Below are 14,350 nucleotides of genomic sequence, written 5' to 3' on the forward strand. Positions count from 1 at the left end.
TATACAATTTACCTTTGGCTACTGGTTGCTGTTGTGGTTTAGAATGAGTGAAAACAGGGGCAGAGCCACGTAGGGGGGGGGGGGGGGCCGTGGCCCCTGCAAAAAAAAAAATCCATTAAGCTATGCATAAAAATCAATTGGCCCCCCAATAAATGACATCCGGCCCTCCCATACCCATAGTAGTTCCACTATTCTCACTTTCTCAGCCTCAGGCCTCAGCTTCAATTTTAGGTTCCAAGTAAAACAAAATATTGGCCCACCTACAATTAAATAGTCAAGACTCAAGTCCAAACAATACAAACAAAACTCCACTTTTCTCTCAATCTCAAAACCCACCCCACCAAATCCATTCCCTTGACTTCTTATTCTTTTTTTTGTCCCCTTTGATACACTTCCTTCTTTGATACACTTCCCACTCCTAACTCCACTGCCTACCAAAGTACCAGCCCCAAAAACTCTGCACCATAAGTCCCCTGTTCTCACAGTCCGAAAAAAAAAAAAAAAAATCCTGACCAAATTTTTCTTTCTTCTTGCTTTCTAAAACAAATCACCCAACATATTTCATTGTCAAATTTCAAGATTTGGAACTTGGTGATTGCCTAGTGAGTTTTCATCTCTTTGTTAAGCATTAGACATTCATCTATTTTTAGTTTCTTTTTTTGATTTTCTCAACTATCTACACCTAAATATTCACATGCTCTTTATATTTTCATAGATTTTTAGAGAAATACATTATTGAAGGCAGTCTTGAAGGGAGAGGCAGTAGGCCTTGTCACACAGCCCACACCCATCTTTGATCTTTGCACTTTGTGAAGACAAACTTTCTAAGGTAAAATTATTTTGATTCATTACCTATTTTTAATTAGTTAGATATCATGTGATGTGGCTATGAGTGTTGTTAAATTTTTTGGTTTATGTTGTGTAACAATATTTGTGTGTTTAATTTTTGTTTTTGTTTGAGGCCAGCACAAACTTAGGGGATAGCTAAACTGAAGATTTTATCTTAGGATGTCTATATTTCCGGAAAGCATGTGAGCTTGTTATGCTTAATGCCAGTAATAGTATTGCCAACGGAACTCGAAAACAGTGAAGCATTTTTTTTTCCTGCCCAAAACAAACTGTGTCATAAAATTAAAATCAAAGATTCTCAGATAATAAGCTCAACAATCATCTCTAAAAAAGACAAGTGAAACCCACATGTAAAGTAAATAAATATGACTAAACAATATTAGGTAAGAGATACACAACAGAGAGCATGAAGAACTTAAACAACTTGTTTGTCTCAGAATTGGCAATATTAGTCAAGATTATAATTATCATTTATAATTGTGTCCTTCCTGCAATCCGTTTCTATCCATGTTAGGGGAAACTACAAAAAGAAGGATATCACAAAAAAGGCATGGGCCTCAATTGTCTATAATATATTAGACTTGTATAATGACCCAAATCGAGTGCAACAAGTCCACTAGTCTAGCTCAACCCAATTGAGAAGGACGTGTGAAAATACCAAATCATGTGTATGCATGGATAATATCAATTGAGAGGTTATTATTAATTATAGTTGTATTAAAAATAGGTTGAATGTTTAAATTATAGTGGAAATTTTGTTTTTTCTTGAGTATGAATAACATCCATATAACTAAGTAAAAATTTCTAACTAAAATTTTATTTTTTAAAATTCTTTTTAGGTTAATTTTTGAGTCATATTCTTAAAGCTAAAAGAATTATGAGCAAACGAAAAACAATTGATGCATTCTTTAAGAAAAAAAGATGTTAGCAATTCAGGAATTAGGACACATGTGGCTATAGAAACAAATGTTGATACTTCAATGCCTGATGAACACCCCTCCAAATGTTCAAGAATTCAATTTGAAGAATCGTGATCCAAGATCACGTAACAAATATGTGAATTCCCTATCAACAAATAAGATGAAATTTAACGAGCTTATCTCAAAGAAGGTCCATATCAACCTAAAAATATAGACTATCCATACAACAATGATACTCATCGTCATCGATTTTAACCTTCATGGTTTGAATTACATTCACATAGGGATTGGTTGGAATACTCACCTTCAATGGATGCGATATATTGTCTATCTTGCTACCTTTTTAGTAAGAAACCAATAGGTCGTCCCGGATCAAATGCATTCATTTCAACAGGTTTTAATAATTGGAAAAGGGTGAATGATGGAATGAATTGTCCTTTACTTCGTTATATAGGGAAAGATCCAAACTTCCCACATAAAATTGCTGTGAAATGTTGCGAAGATTTAAAGAATTATTCACGACATATTGACAAGCTAATTGAGAAACAAACGTCAAAAGAATTAGAGAATAATCGGTTGTAGCTCAAAACCTCAATAGAGTATGCTCGATGGCTAGCATTCCAAGCTTGTGCTTTTAAAGGTCATGATGAAAGTCTTGATTCAAAAAATAGAGGTAATTTATTAACTTGATAAAATTCACATCAACTTCAATGACAAAATAGCTAGTGTTGTCTTGGAAAATGCTCCACGAAATGCCAAATATACATCACCCACAATTCAAAAGGAGATTTTGCATATTCTTGCTAGTAATGTGCGAAATGCTATTCGTGAAGAAATTAGGGATGCAAAATTTTGCATTCTCATTGATAAAGCCCGGGATGAGTCGAAGAGAGAGCAAATGGCCATTATTTTGAGATTTGTTGATAAAAATGTTTTCCTTAAAGAGCGTTTCTTTCATGTTGTGCATGTTAGAGATACTACTGCATTGACCCTAAAGAAGGAGATATGTGATGTCCTTTTTCGTTACAACCTTCGCATTGAGAATATTCGAGGTCAAGGGTATGATGGAGCTAGTAATATGCGTGGTGAATGGAATGGATTATAGGCTCTATTTCTTAAAGAATGCCCTTATGCTTATTATGTACATTGCATGGCTCATAGGTTGCAATTGGCTTTAGTTACTGCATCTAGAGAAGTAAAAGTTGTTCGTCAATTCTTTAATCATTTGACTAATATTATCAATCTTGCCGTTGGTTCTAGTAAGCGTAATGATGAATTGCAATATGTTCAAGGGGAACAAATTGAGAATATGATTGCTTCTAATGAAATTGAGACTTGAAGAGGAGCAAACCAAATTAGTACTTTGCAACGGGCTGGAGATACACGTTGGGGATCTCATTTTCAATCTATTTGTAGTTTGATAAAAATGTTTGATCCAACTTGCAAAGTTATCAATACTATCTCTGAGGAAGGGGCTAATTATAAACAACGTGGTGATGCTGAGGGAGCTTATCAAGTATTAACATCATTTGAATTTGTTTTAATTTTGCATATGATGAAAGAGATTATGGGAATTACTAATATTCTTTGCCAAGCTTTGCAACAACATTCTTAAGATCTTTTAAATGCCATGCATTTAGTTTCAATTACAAGATAATTTATTCAAAAGTTGAGATATGATGGATGGGAGCCTTTACTTGATAGTGTTCACTTATTCAAAAGTTGAGAGATGATGGATGGGAGCCTTTACTTGATAGTGTTACATTATTTTGTGGACAACATGAAATTGATATTCCTGATTTAAATGCTCGTTACACTAAAACTCGAGGTAGATACCGTCATCAAGATGAAGCTTTGACAACAATAGAACATCATTTAAGAATTGACATATTTACAGTTGCAATAGATTTTCAATTGCAAGAATTGAATAGTAGATTGTGTGAGCTAACAGCAGATCTTCTCACTCTTAGTTCAGCATTAAATCCTAAGGATGCTTTTAGATCATTCAAAATTGGTGATACTTGCAATTTGGCTGAAAATTATTATCCTCAAGATTTCACTGAGTAGGAAATTTGTCTTTTGAAGCATCAATTGCAACATTATAAGCTTGATGTGACAAAACATCCAAATTTTCAGAATATGGGTACAATATTTGAGCTATGTAGGGGATTAGAAATTTCAGGAAAGTCTAAAATCTATCATTTAATTGATAGACTGATTCTTCTTGTGTTGACTCTTCTAGTTTCTACAGCAACTACAAAACGAGCTTATTCAGCTATAAAACTATTAAAAACAAGACTTCGCAATAGAATGGAGGATGAACTTTTGGCAGATAATATGATAGTTTATTTAGAAAAGGAAATTGCTGGAGATTTCACCATGGAAATGATTATGGATGAATTCTATTCCATGAAAAATCGTCGCCAGACATGATTTTGATGTGAAGTGTTTTTTTTTTTTTTTTGTGGATATTTTTGTATATGTCTATAGTGAACTAGACAGTTTTTGTATGTTCATTAATGTTTAAGATATATCAAAATTGAAATTTCATATGCAATAGACTTGTAATTTATGTTTTTTATATCAATACTTCGAATCGGCCCCCCTTACAAAAATTCCTAGTTACGCCCCTGAGTGAAAATATATACTAAGTTTACTTATTCATAAAAGTCCCAAGTAATATGACATTAAACTATTATGTTTTATTTACAAGATATTTGAAAGTAAAAACATTAACATACAAAATGAACCTATTAGCACTTTCGAGTCTGTATTGCTTGGTTATGGCCAAAGCTAATTGGACTTATGCCCAGGCTAAAAGATTGAGATAGGAAATAAGGGAAAAATCATGGTTTTTGTGATTGTAATATTTTTTGATAATGTGATTAACCCTTTGGGAGAGTTAGAAATATGAGAAATAGTAGGGCACTATTGGAGGATTGAAATACCAGAGAAGGAAACGTAGGCAAAGGATTTTTTGGTTGCTATCTATTCGTCTCCCCCAGCCCATGCCAAAAAGCCCCACAGTTTTATTTTATTTCACTGATTAAGCCTCACAGGTTTATTTTACAATTCTCTGTTCCTTTCACTTTTTAAATTTTATTTCACATGGCTTAATTAATTAAGCCCTATAATTGAAATTTAGGGGTCTAAATGATTGCCTAGTTTAATTAGGTAATTTCTCAAGTTGAATATAATATGGTATTTGAATTTAATTGGATAATCTGATATATTTCACCTAAGGTATAAGTAAGTTTTATCTGAAAATTTAGTATTTTGCCTTCCTTAGGGTTTTTTTTTTTTTTTTTTATAACTTTTATGTTATAATTCAGAAATGTTAAGGTGTGAAGAGTTGATTAGGGGGAAAGAAAAACTTTTAATTGAAACTAATACAACAATACCTCAATTAAAAATTTTAAGAACTCCTAGTCGTTCTCTAGCGATCATTTCCAAAAATTCCTCCTTCAAATTATTTGGGTTCAAAGAGCCAAGGATTGGCTTAAATAAATAAATTATATATATATATATAAAAGGCCAATTCCCCAATTAAGTACCTTGGGGTATTCGATTTTTATAGAAAATAAAAGAATGGGATTCTTCATCATTAAAGGGGAAAAAAAGCAGTAGCTTTTTTTGTGTTAAATTAAAATTACTCTAGCCATTTGTAAATTGGTGATGGAAATAGGGTAAAGTAAATCAAAATTGTAAGCCTGTGTATTTTTATGTTAAGAGCAGTGTGGCCGATACCGTACCGGTACCGACCGTACCGGCCGGTATATACCGTACCGGCCAGTGCACCGGTACTGGTACATTTCTATATTGTACCGGAAAAAATACCGGCCGTACCGGCCGCGTACCGGCCGCGTACCGGCCATACCGGCCAATTTCGGGCAATACCGGCTGGTACCGGGCGTACCGGCCGGTACAGAAAAAAGCTTCTTTTTTTTTCTTTTTTTTTTTTGTAATTTTTAAATTTTTGTAAAGGCATAATGGTAACTTATTTACATTAACTTCTTAGTATCATTTGTTTTCTTAGTATGCAATGAACAACTAAGCTTTCTATTTTTTATATTATGTTTTTTTTTCTTTTATTTGATACTAAAGTCTAAAACTATGAATAATTTGTTTTGAATTGAGGTAATGTTTTATAATAAACTTTTATATTTACTATAATATAAGTGAAATATTATATGTTTATAAACATGGTTCTAAAGATTTTGGTGTGTGTGTATGTGTGTGTGTGTGTATATATATATATATATATATATATATATATATATATATAAAATAGCGGTAAACCCGAAACGGTACACCGGTATTGACCGATATCCGAAATATATCGTACCGGTGGCCAAACCGGTACAGCCTCCGGTACGGTATTGACTTCCTTGGTTAAGAGGGGTTAAAAACTTAAAATGAAGTGAGTATTTTGTAAAAGATTAAAAATTGACAATACGTTAGTTTTTTTGTGAAAAAAAAAAAATCTGCAATAGAAGTATGGAAATAAATTAGGAAGTTCCTTCCAACATGCATTATATATTGTTTGTATGGGCCCTAAATACTGTAAGGCCAGTTAGTCATTTATTTATCATCCAAGAAATTGACGGTACCCTATGCGTTGTCAGAAAAGTAAACAAAGCTCAGAGTAATTTGTTATGTCATTTTCTCACTTTTTCTTTTCTTTGAAAAACTGAAGACACGTGAGATTTTTTTTTTTTCCTAAACTTCAATGACATTTCAATTCACTAAAAAAGGGAAGAACAATGGGGGAAGTCTGCCGTACAAGCGATGGCTAGCAGCCTAGCACCAATGGCAGACTGTCCAAAGAGAAACAACAAGACACAGGTGAATGGAGCGCAAACCTGGCAGCTTCGTGAGCTGCCGCGTTACAAACACTTCTAACCCAAACAAAAGAAACAGAATTAGAAGACATACTAGCAGATAAAACATCATTAACAATATTACTAAGGAAAATGTTAAAAGGATCGACCGGTACTTGTTAAAGTTTTTTTTTTTTTTTGTTTTACTAAAATAAAAAAAAGTTTATTAAAAAAATTACCAAAAGAAATATATAAAAAAAAAAAATTGCCAAAAAAATTGAGCAGAAAATGCACGGAAAGTGCAGTACTTTTTTACACTTTACAGCCAATACTTTACACCTATTTTGAGGTCCTTGTGCTTTCTCAAAAAGAAAAAATATTTTGAGGTCTTTTGAGGTCGCAAGTCACAACCATTTAGACTTTTTAAAATAATATTTATTTAATTTTTTAAATTAAAATTTTTATTTAAAACTCTTTTTGTAATATAAAAGTTTTATATTTAAGTTTGTTAAGAGCAATGGAATCATTATTAATACCTGTATAATAGAAAAATGATGAGATTTTAGTTAACAAATTCTAAAATTCACACACATAAAGTCATGTAAAATTGTGTAAAAATATATAATTATTATAATAATTGTGTAAATTTAGCCTAACTCTATTAATTTGTTATTATTATTTTTATTCTTGCTTTACATATCTTGAAAATGAAATAAATGAGTGGATGATAGTTATTATGTGTATGAAGAAATATAAAAAAATTTAAAAATTAAGTTCTTGTGTTAAAATTGACACAAATTTTTGCACGAGTTTATGCAAATGCTCTAACATCTACTTCTTAATTGATTATAAGACAAATCCATTTAATTTCATTATGCATAATAGATTTTAATTAGGATTGAATTTTAATTTTAAAAAACTTATTTTGATGAAACAAAAAATGCACTGGGAAAATAATTTAATTTTGTTACATAGTCAAATATTATTATATGAATTTTTTTCAATTTTTTTAACTATTATGATTATTATTTCCATTATAATCTTCTCATTATATTATTTCTTTATCTTCTAATTCGGTTTTGATAAGATTTTCAACCAAAAAAAAAAACCCTCAATTTTGATAAATTCTCATTGACTTCTGAGCTTTCATATAAATTTTATCTTATATTATTATATTCCTAGTAATAGATTAATCAAAGGATCCTATGTGATAATCAATTAAAATTTCTAGTTTTACCTTTCTTTTATTATCTTTTTTTTAATATCTATGTCAATATTTATATTAGACATTTCTAATTAAAAAATATTTATAACCAAAAGAAATACATTCTATAAGATAAAAAGTTATGATTATGATATAATAGAATAAATTTAAAGCGTATGACAATATGATGTAATATCTCAAATACACTATTACAACTTCACTTCATAATATAATCGCTACATACCAATTGATGATGCCGAAAAATCACCAGTAAGCTGCATGTACTCCCAGATCGAAACAATACCTACAAAAGAACAAGAGAAGACCTAACAGAGAGCATTGGTGTGGTGCCGGCCAACAACCCTCCGAAGCTTAAGTTAGAGCTTTTCACAACCCTAAAGTGCCAGAGTTGAGTCAAGTATGCGTACCTTGATTTATGAGGGTTTTGGGGTATTTATATTAGTGTAGGGTTATCATCCATGCCTTGGCCAGGAAACCCTTTCCTTTTAGGATAGCACCTCTTCGATTCTGCATACTTTATAGAGTTCTTTTCCTTTTAGGAGTCTTTTGATTATGGTTAAATGTGTGACGCAAGAACTCTCCTTATTCACGCTTGCGTGGAGATCAAGCAAAGCCAGACCAGACTTATCGCGAGATGCAAGTTGATTCCGGTTAGGAATCCTTAAAGCCTAATCAATATAAACTGAGGCCAGATGTTACAATCGTCCACTACGTGTCCTTGTAACATTGACTGTCGACCATCCATATGTCAATACCATACCGTCATGCTTCAAGGAGAGATCCGTCTCCTATTTTATCCTCTTCACTTGCCCCCTCACTCCTTGAGTTCGTCACTACAAACTAGATGAACACAGGTAGCAGTCTTCCTTCTCATGGTAACCTATCAAGACAGGCTGGCTAGGATTATTTATGACAAGGGACACGCGGCTTTTATCTATTAGCAGTTTACCCTAAGCGAGGCGTCCTTTCGTATTCCGTGCCCTTTGCTCTATAAAAGCTTGCCTTCTCTTTCTTCATTCTCACCTTCTTATAGAAATTTTGCAATCGGAGCGTCACCGTCGTTTACTTTGCGCACTTGTACCATCCTGCTGACCTCTCCGTTGTCTCATACTGCTTGATTTCAATCCGGTATGTACTCCCTTCACTGAACTTTTTCTTTTTTGAATCCATGCACTTTCTGTAGATCCGTCAGTGTTTTAGGTTTTACCGTCATATGTAGGTCATGTCTAGTGCGTCGAGTAATCATTCGTTTGTCCGCAACGAGGCGGGCTACGATGAAGGATTCCTGTCAGGTCAAAAAGACCCTGACACTTCAAGTGAAGAAAGGAATCCGTCCGCTACTTCTCCTTCCTTAGATGACGAAGGTTTGGAGTCGGATAGTTCAGAGGAGGCTTCAAGTGATGGCCTAGACGGCGTCGATCCCCCCGTCCAATCTGTTATTGGTCCTGACAGCCTTAGGAAGTTCGTAATGCTACCCCTGTAGACAGTCAATGATTTCAGGTCCACGGTCAAAGAATCTCATTTCAAAACTATTAGGGCCAAGTACCAAATTTCTGACAACATCTGTCTCCGTCTCCCCTATAAATCTGAGAAATGTTACTATAAGGGTGTTGAAGGTGTTGAGGTTTATGAGCAAATGCTAAAGGCAGGGCTCAGATTTCCTCTGAGCTCTCTCCACCGTCGACTCCTTTAGTATCTTTGTTTATCCGTTGCACAAATCTCCCCAAACGCTTAAAGGGTTTTCATAGGCGTGGAGGTCTTATACGGGGCCATGTCAGACGGTGCACGAAGGCTGATGGTGGAAGAATTTTTTCACTGTTATCGTCCCACTGAGATCACAAAGTCAAAGGGTATGTATAGTTTCGTGGCTAGGAGGCCCGTTGTTGAGGCTCGTGCGTGATACACCCGACTCTAATAGGGACTGGAAGAGTAGGTATTTTTTCATGGAAGGGGACGAGTGGATGTGTCGTCCAGGGGATAACGAATATATGCCCGTCGACACAACATGGACCATAATGCCTCCGTCGGGTATGCACTTAGTTTAGTATTCCTGTATGTGCTCAAACCTTGCTTTTAGTTTTTGTAAGTTACTCTAAACGTCTTCTTTCGCAGCTCGAGACTGTCCGCAAGTTTCATTGGAGCAGTGGAGCTTTTTGGAGAGGATCTTTAATACGACCAAGCTTGAAGAGAGGACGTAGGCAAAATTAGTCACCCTCGACACACTCCACTGGTATTGTGAAGGTCCCAAACCAACTTCAACCGCCCGTTGTTACGATAATAGAGTTCGCAAATGTAAGCCCGTCATTAAACACTTTCAGTTTCTTTTGCTCATACTTTTCTAATGCTGCACATCCGTCTTTTCTTTGCAGAAATGGACGCTACCAAAAGAAGAGCCTTCATCAAGCAGCAAGCAACTAAGAAGAAACAGGAGGCCAGTCAACAGATTAAGGGGACGGGTTCATCTGTTCCGTCCAAACGGAAGCAACCGGAGAAAATAGACCGTCAGTAAAAGAAACAGAAAATAACCCCTGAGCCCGTCGTAGCGCTGGAAGCCGAGACCAAAAGAACGGTCACTCCCATGGGGCATGGAAAGGGTAAAGATTTGATGAAAGGTCCAGCTCTTGTTGGTGAGAAACCACCCGTCCTCCTGCGAGAAGATTCTGAGTATGCCTTAGAAAAACTCTCGTCTATCATGACTGTTGACAACTATGAGGACCTTGGTAACCATGCTACAGAGGCAATGGGAGAGACGGGTCTTTTTACCATTGCTCAGGTATTTTAAACCCGTCCTCAGCCTTGAACCCATCCTTCCTTATTCATCATTTTTATCGTATTCATTTTGACTTTGCTTTCAGGCCATGTTGATGATGAAGGGGCTGATGGGTCGTTGTCTGAATCATGAGACAACCTTAGACTGTCTCAGGAAGAAGAATAAGTTGATGGAGGATGAGCTTCATGATCTGAAGGCCTAGAAGATCAACATGGAGAGAAAGCTTACCTGTTCTGAGCAAGTCAGAGGAGAGCTAGAGAAGCAGACGGAGCAGCTGACACAAATCTTGAAGGATAAAGAAAATGAGGTGACGGACGCCAAGAATCATCTCCGTGAAGCCAAAGAGGAGGCGATACGGGAGTATCGTGACTCCGACCTTCTTTTAGCAGAACTTATGAGCTCCTTTGCTGAAGGATTTGATGATGCCCTCCGTCAGGTTAAGGCCTCGTATCCAGATCTAGACGTGTCCCATGTTTCCATAGACATCCAAGGGCAGACATTAGCCCACTCCGTCCATTCAGAGAGTACAGAAGACTTGTTTGTTGTTAATGCTCCTCTTGTGGACGAAGGCCAAACTCCTGCTCAAGATCAACCAGATGACGAACAGAAGCTTGAAAGCACTCCCCACTAGTATCAGTAGTAGTAGTTTTTTTTTTTTTTAATAAATGTTAAGGACAGCTTTTAATCATCGTATTTTGTTTGTGGACATAATTCCTCTTGTAGGGTTTAACTAGCTTATTTGCTTGTTTTTATCCGACGTGCATTGTTTAATTTATGGCTCGTACAATAGGTAATCTAATCATGTCGCAGGGGTTCATCCAAATGTGGACTTGTATGTATGATTAAGTCATTGTTTACTTGTGAGGTCCGTCCATCTCACAATTGGACTCATACATTTCATCCTTGAGAGGATGATCCGTCCACTTTTGGACTCACATATTCATCCTTGAGAGGATGATCCGTCCATTTTGTGGACCTGTTAAACTTTCATCCTTCTTGGATGGTCCGTCCACTATGTGGACTTGTTAGATTTTCATCCTTCTCGGATGATCCGTCCACGGCGTGGACTTGTTAGATTTTCATCCTTCTCGGATGATCCGTCCACTGTGTGGACTTGTTAGATTTTCATCCTTCTGGGTGATCCGTCCACTGTGTGGACTTGTTAGATTTTCATCCTTCTTGGATGATCTGTCCACTGTGTGGACTTGATATTCTTTCACCCTTCTTGGATGACCCGTCCACTATGTGGGCTTAACACATTTTCATCCTTCTTGGATGATCCATTCACTGTGTGGACTTGATATTCTTTCACCTTTCTTGGATGACCCATCCACTATGTGGGCTTAACACATTTTCATCCTTTTTGGATGATCCGTCCACTATGTGGACTTGATATTCTTTCACCCTTCTTGGATGACCCATCCACTATGTGGGCTTAACACATTTTCATCCTTTTTGGATGATCCGTCCAGTGTGTGGACTTAACACATTTTCATCATTTTGGGTGATCCGTCCACTATGTGGACTTAACACATTTTCATCCTTTTTGGATGATCCGTCCACTATGTGGACTTGATATTCTTTCACCCTTCTTGGATGACCCGTCCACTATGTGGGCTTAACACATTTTCATCTTTTTGGATGATCCGTCCAGTGTGTGGACTTAACACATTTTCATCCTTTTGGGTGATCTGTCCACTATGTGGACTTAACACATTTTCATCCTTTTTGGATGATCCGTCCACTATGTGGACTTAACACATTTTCATCCTTTTGGATGATCCGTCCAGTGTGTGGACTTAATAATTTTTCATCCTTTTTGGATGATCTGTCCAGTGTGTGGACTTGATAATCTTTCACCCTTCTTGGATGATCCGTCCACTGTATGAGCTCAACACATTTTCATCATTTTTGGATGATCCATCCACTGTGTGGACATGATAATCTTTCACCCTTCTTGGATAGCTTGTCCACTATGTGGACTTAATACATTTTGATCCTTGTAGGATGATCTATCCACTGTGTGGACTTGGTAGATTTTGAGCAAAACATATTCCACACGTTCTGAATAAAACTCCTCTTATTATAACAGACTGGTAGACTATATTGTTCATAGAAAATATAAACCTTTGGCTTTAGGAAGTAAAAATTATGACTATTTAAAAATAAACTGGAAATGAGGAGGTAAATGTTGCTGTTGTCTTTGCCCTTTGTCTACTGGTAGTATTTTTTCAGGTGCTCCGTGTTCTATGGATGGCTCAACTTTCTTCTTCCTATGCCATGAAATGATCCTATATGGTCCTTCCCAGTTAGGACCTAGTTTCCCTTGGGAGGTATCCTTTGTAGCGCCGAGTACTTTTCTTAAGACCAGATCTCCCACCTGGAAATCCTTGTGCCTAACCTTGGAGTTGTAATGCTTTGCCATCAAGTCTTGGTATCGCGCTAATCTCTGTGCAGCTACAGCCCTGACTTCATCTACAAGGTCGAGCTATAAACACAAAGCTTCGTCATTCTTGCTCTTGTCGTAGTTCTCCACACTGTAGCTTGTTAATCCTACCTCTGCCAGTATGAGAGCCTCACTACCATACACCAATCGAAATGGTGTTTCCCCTGTCGGTGTTCTCGCCGTTGTCCTGTACGCCTATAAAACACTCGGTAATTCGTCCGGCCATATGCCCTTTGCCCCCTTGATCCGGGTCTTGATAATCTTAAGTAAGGACCTGTTCGTGACTTCAACCTGTCTATTGGCCTGAGGGTGAGCGGGTGACGAGTAGTGATTCTTGATCCTAAGCTGGGAACAAAAGTCTCTGAATGTGTCATTGTCGAAATGTTTCTCGTTGTCCGAAATGAGCACCCTCAGAATTCCATACCTGCAAATATATTTCCCCATACAAAACTACGGATGTTCTTCTCCGTGATAGTGGCCAAAGCCTTTGCTTCCACCCATTTGGTGAAGTAGTCAATACCAACCACTAAGAACTTTAGCTGCCTCACCGTTGTCAGGAACGGACCCATGATGTCTAATCCCTATTGTGCAAATGGCCATGGGGCCGTTATAGGGGTAAGTTCTTCCGTTGGTTGCCTTATGAAATTGCCAAATCGTTGGCACTTGTCGCAAGCTCTAACATATGTGTGGGCATGCTTCTGCATCATTGGCTAGTAGTATCCTGCTAGGAGTAGCTCGTGCACTAAAAACCTTGATCCAGAATGGTTTCCACAAACTCCTTCATGGACCTCCCTCATCACGTAGTCCGCTTCTTCGCGGTCGAAGCATCTTAGGTATGGTCGGGAGAATCCTCTTTTGTACAGGTTGATCAAAACGAATCGGGCAGCTTTAACCTTCAACTTCCTTGCGACCTCTTTGTTATCGGGTAGCTTGCCTTCCTTGAGATACGCCACTATTAGAGCCGTCCAACAACACTCATTGCTTACCCCCTGCATGCTAAGGTCATCTAATAATGATGAGAGCTAGACGAAGGACAAGACCTGTTTAGGGATGATCATAGGTTCGGCCGAAGATGCCTTTGCGAGCCGGTCGGCTTCTTGGTTTTCCTCCCTTGGGATTTGAATCATCTTAATTTGGAGGTTATTCGTTTGACCCTTCACTTTCTCAAGATACCTTTTCATCCTTTCATTCTTGCAGTCATAGCTCCCATTAACCTGGCTGGTCACGATTTGAGAATCGAAGTATACGACCATACTCTTAGCTCCTGCCACTATTGCAAGGTCCAGTCCTGCTATCAAGGCCTTGTATTCCACCTCATTT

General features: G+C 36.9%; 1 protein-coding gene across 1 annotated transcript; it reads left to right on the plus strand.

Moving 5' to 3' along the window:
- The first annotated feature begins 3,195 nt into the window (after positions 1 to 3,195).
- Positions 3,196 to 3,836, plus strand: LOC142644516 (uncharacterized). Its single transcript, XM_075819103.1, has 2 exons — positions 3,196 to 3,285; positions 3,492 to 3,836. Exons 1-2 carry the CDS (start codon positions 3,196 to 3,198, stop codon positions 3,834 to 3,836), a joined length of 435 nt encoding a protein of 144 aa, XP_075675218.1.
- The last annotated feature ends 10,514 nt before the right edge of the window (positions 3,837 to 14,350 follow it).

This window comes from Castanea sativa, chromosome 7 (assembly GCF_040712315.1).
Source record: "Castanea sativa cultivar Marrone di Chiusa Pesio chromosome 7, ASM4071231v1".
Lineage (NCBI taxonomy): Eukaryota > Viridiplantae > Streptophyta > Magnoliopsida > Fagales > Fagaceae > Castanea > Castanea sativa.

Coding starts and splice junctions, on each gene's coding strand:
- LOC142644516 (XM_075819103.1), top strand. CDS start 3,196: ATGTTTGATCCAACTTGCAAAGTTATCAATACTATCTCTGAGGAAGGG. Junction 3,286..3,491: donor ATGCTGAGGGAGCTTATCAA/GTATTAACATCA, acceptor CTTATTCAAAAG/TTGAGAGATGATGGATGGGA.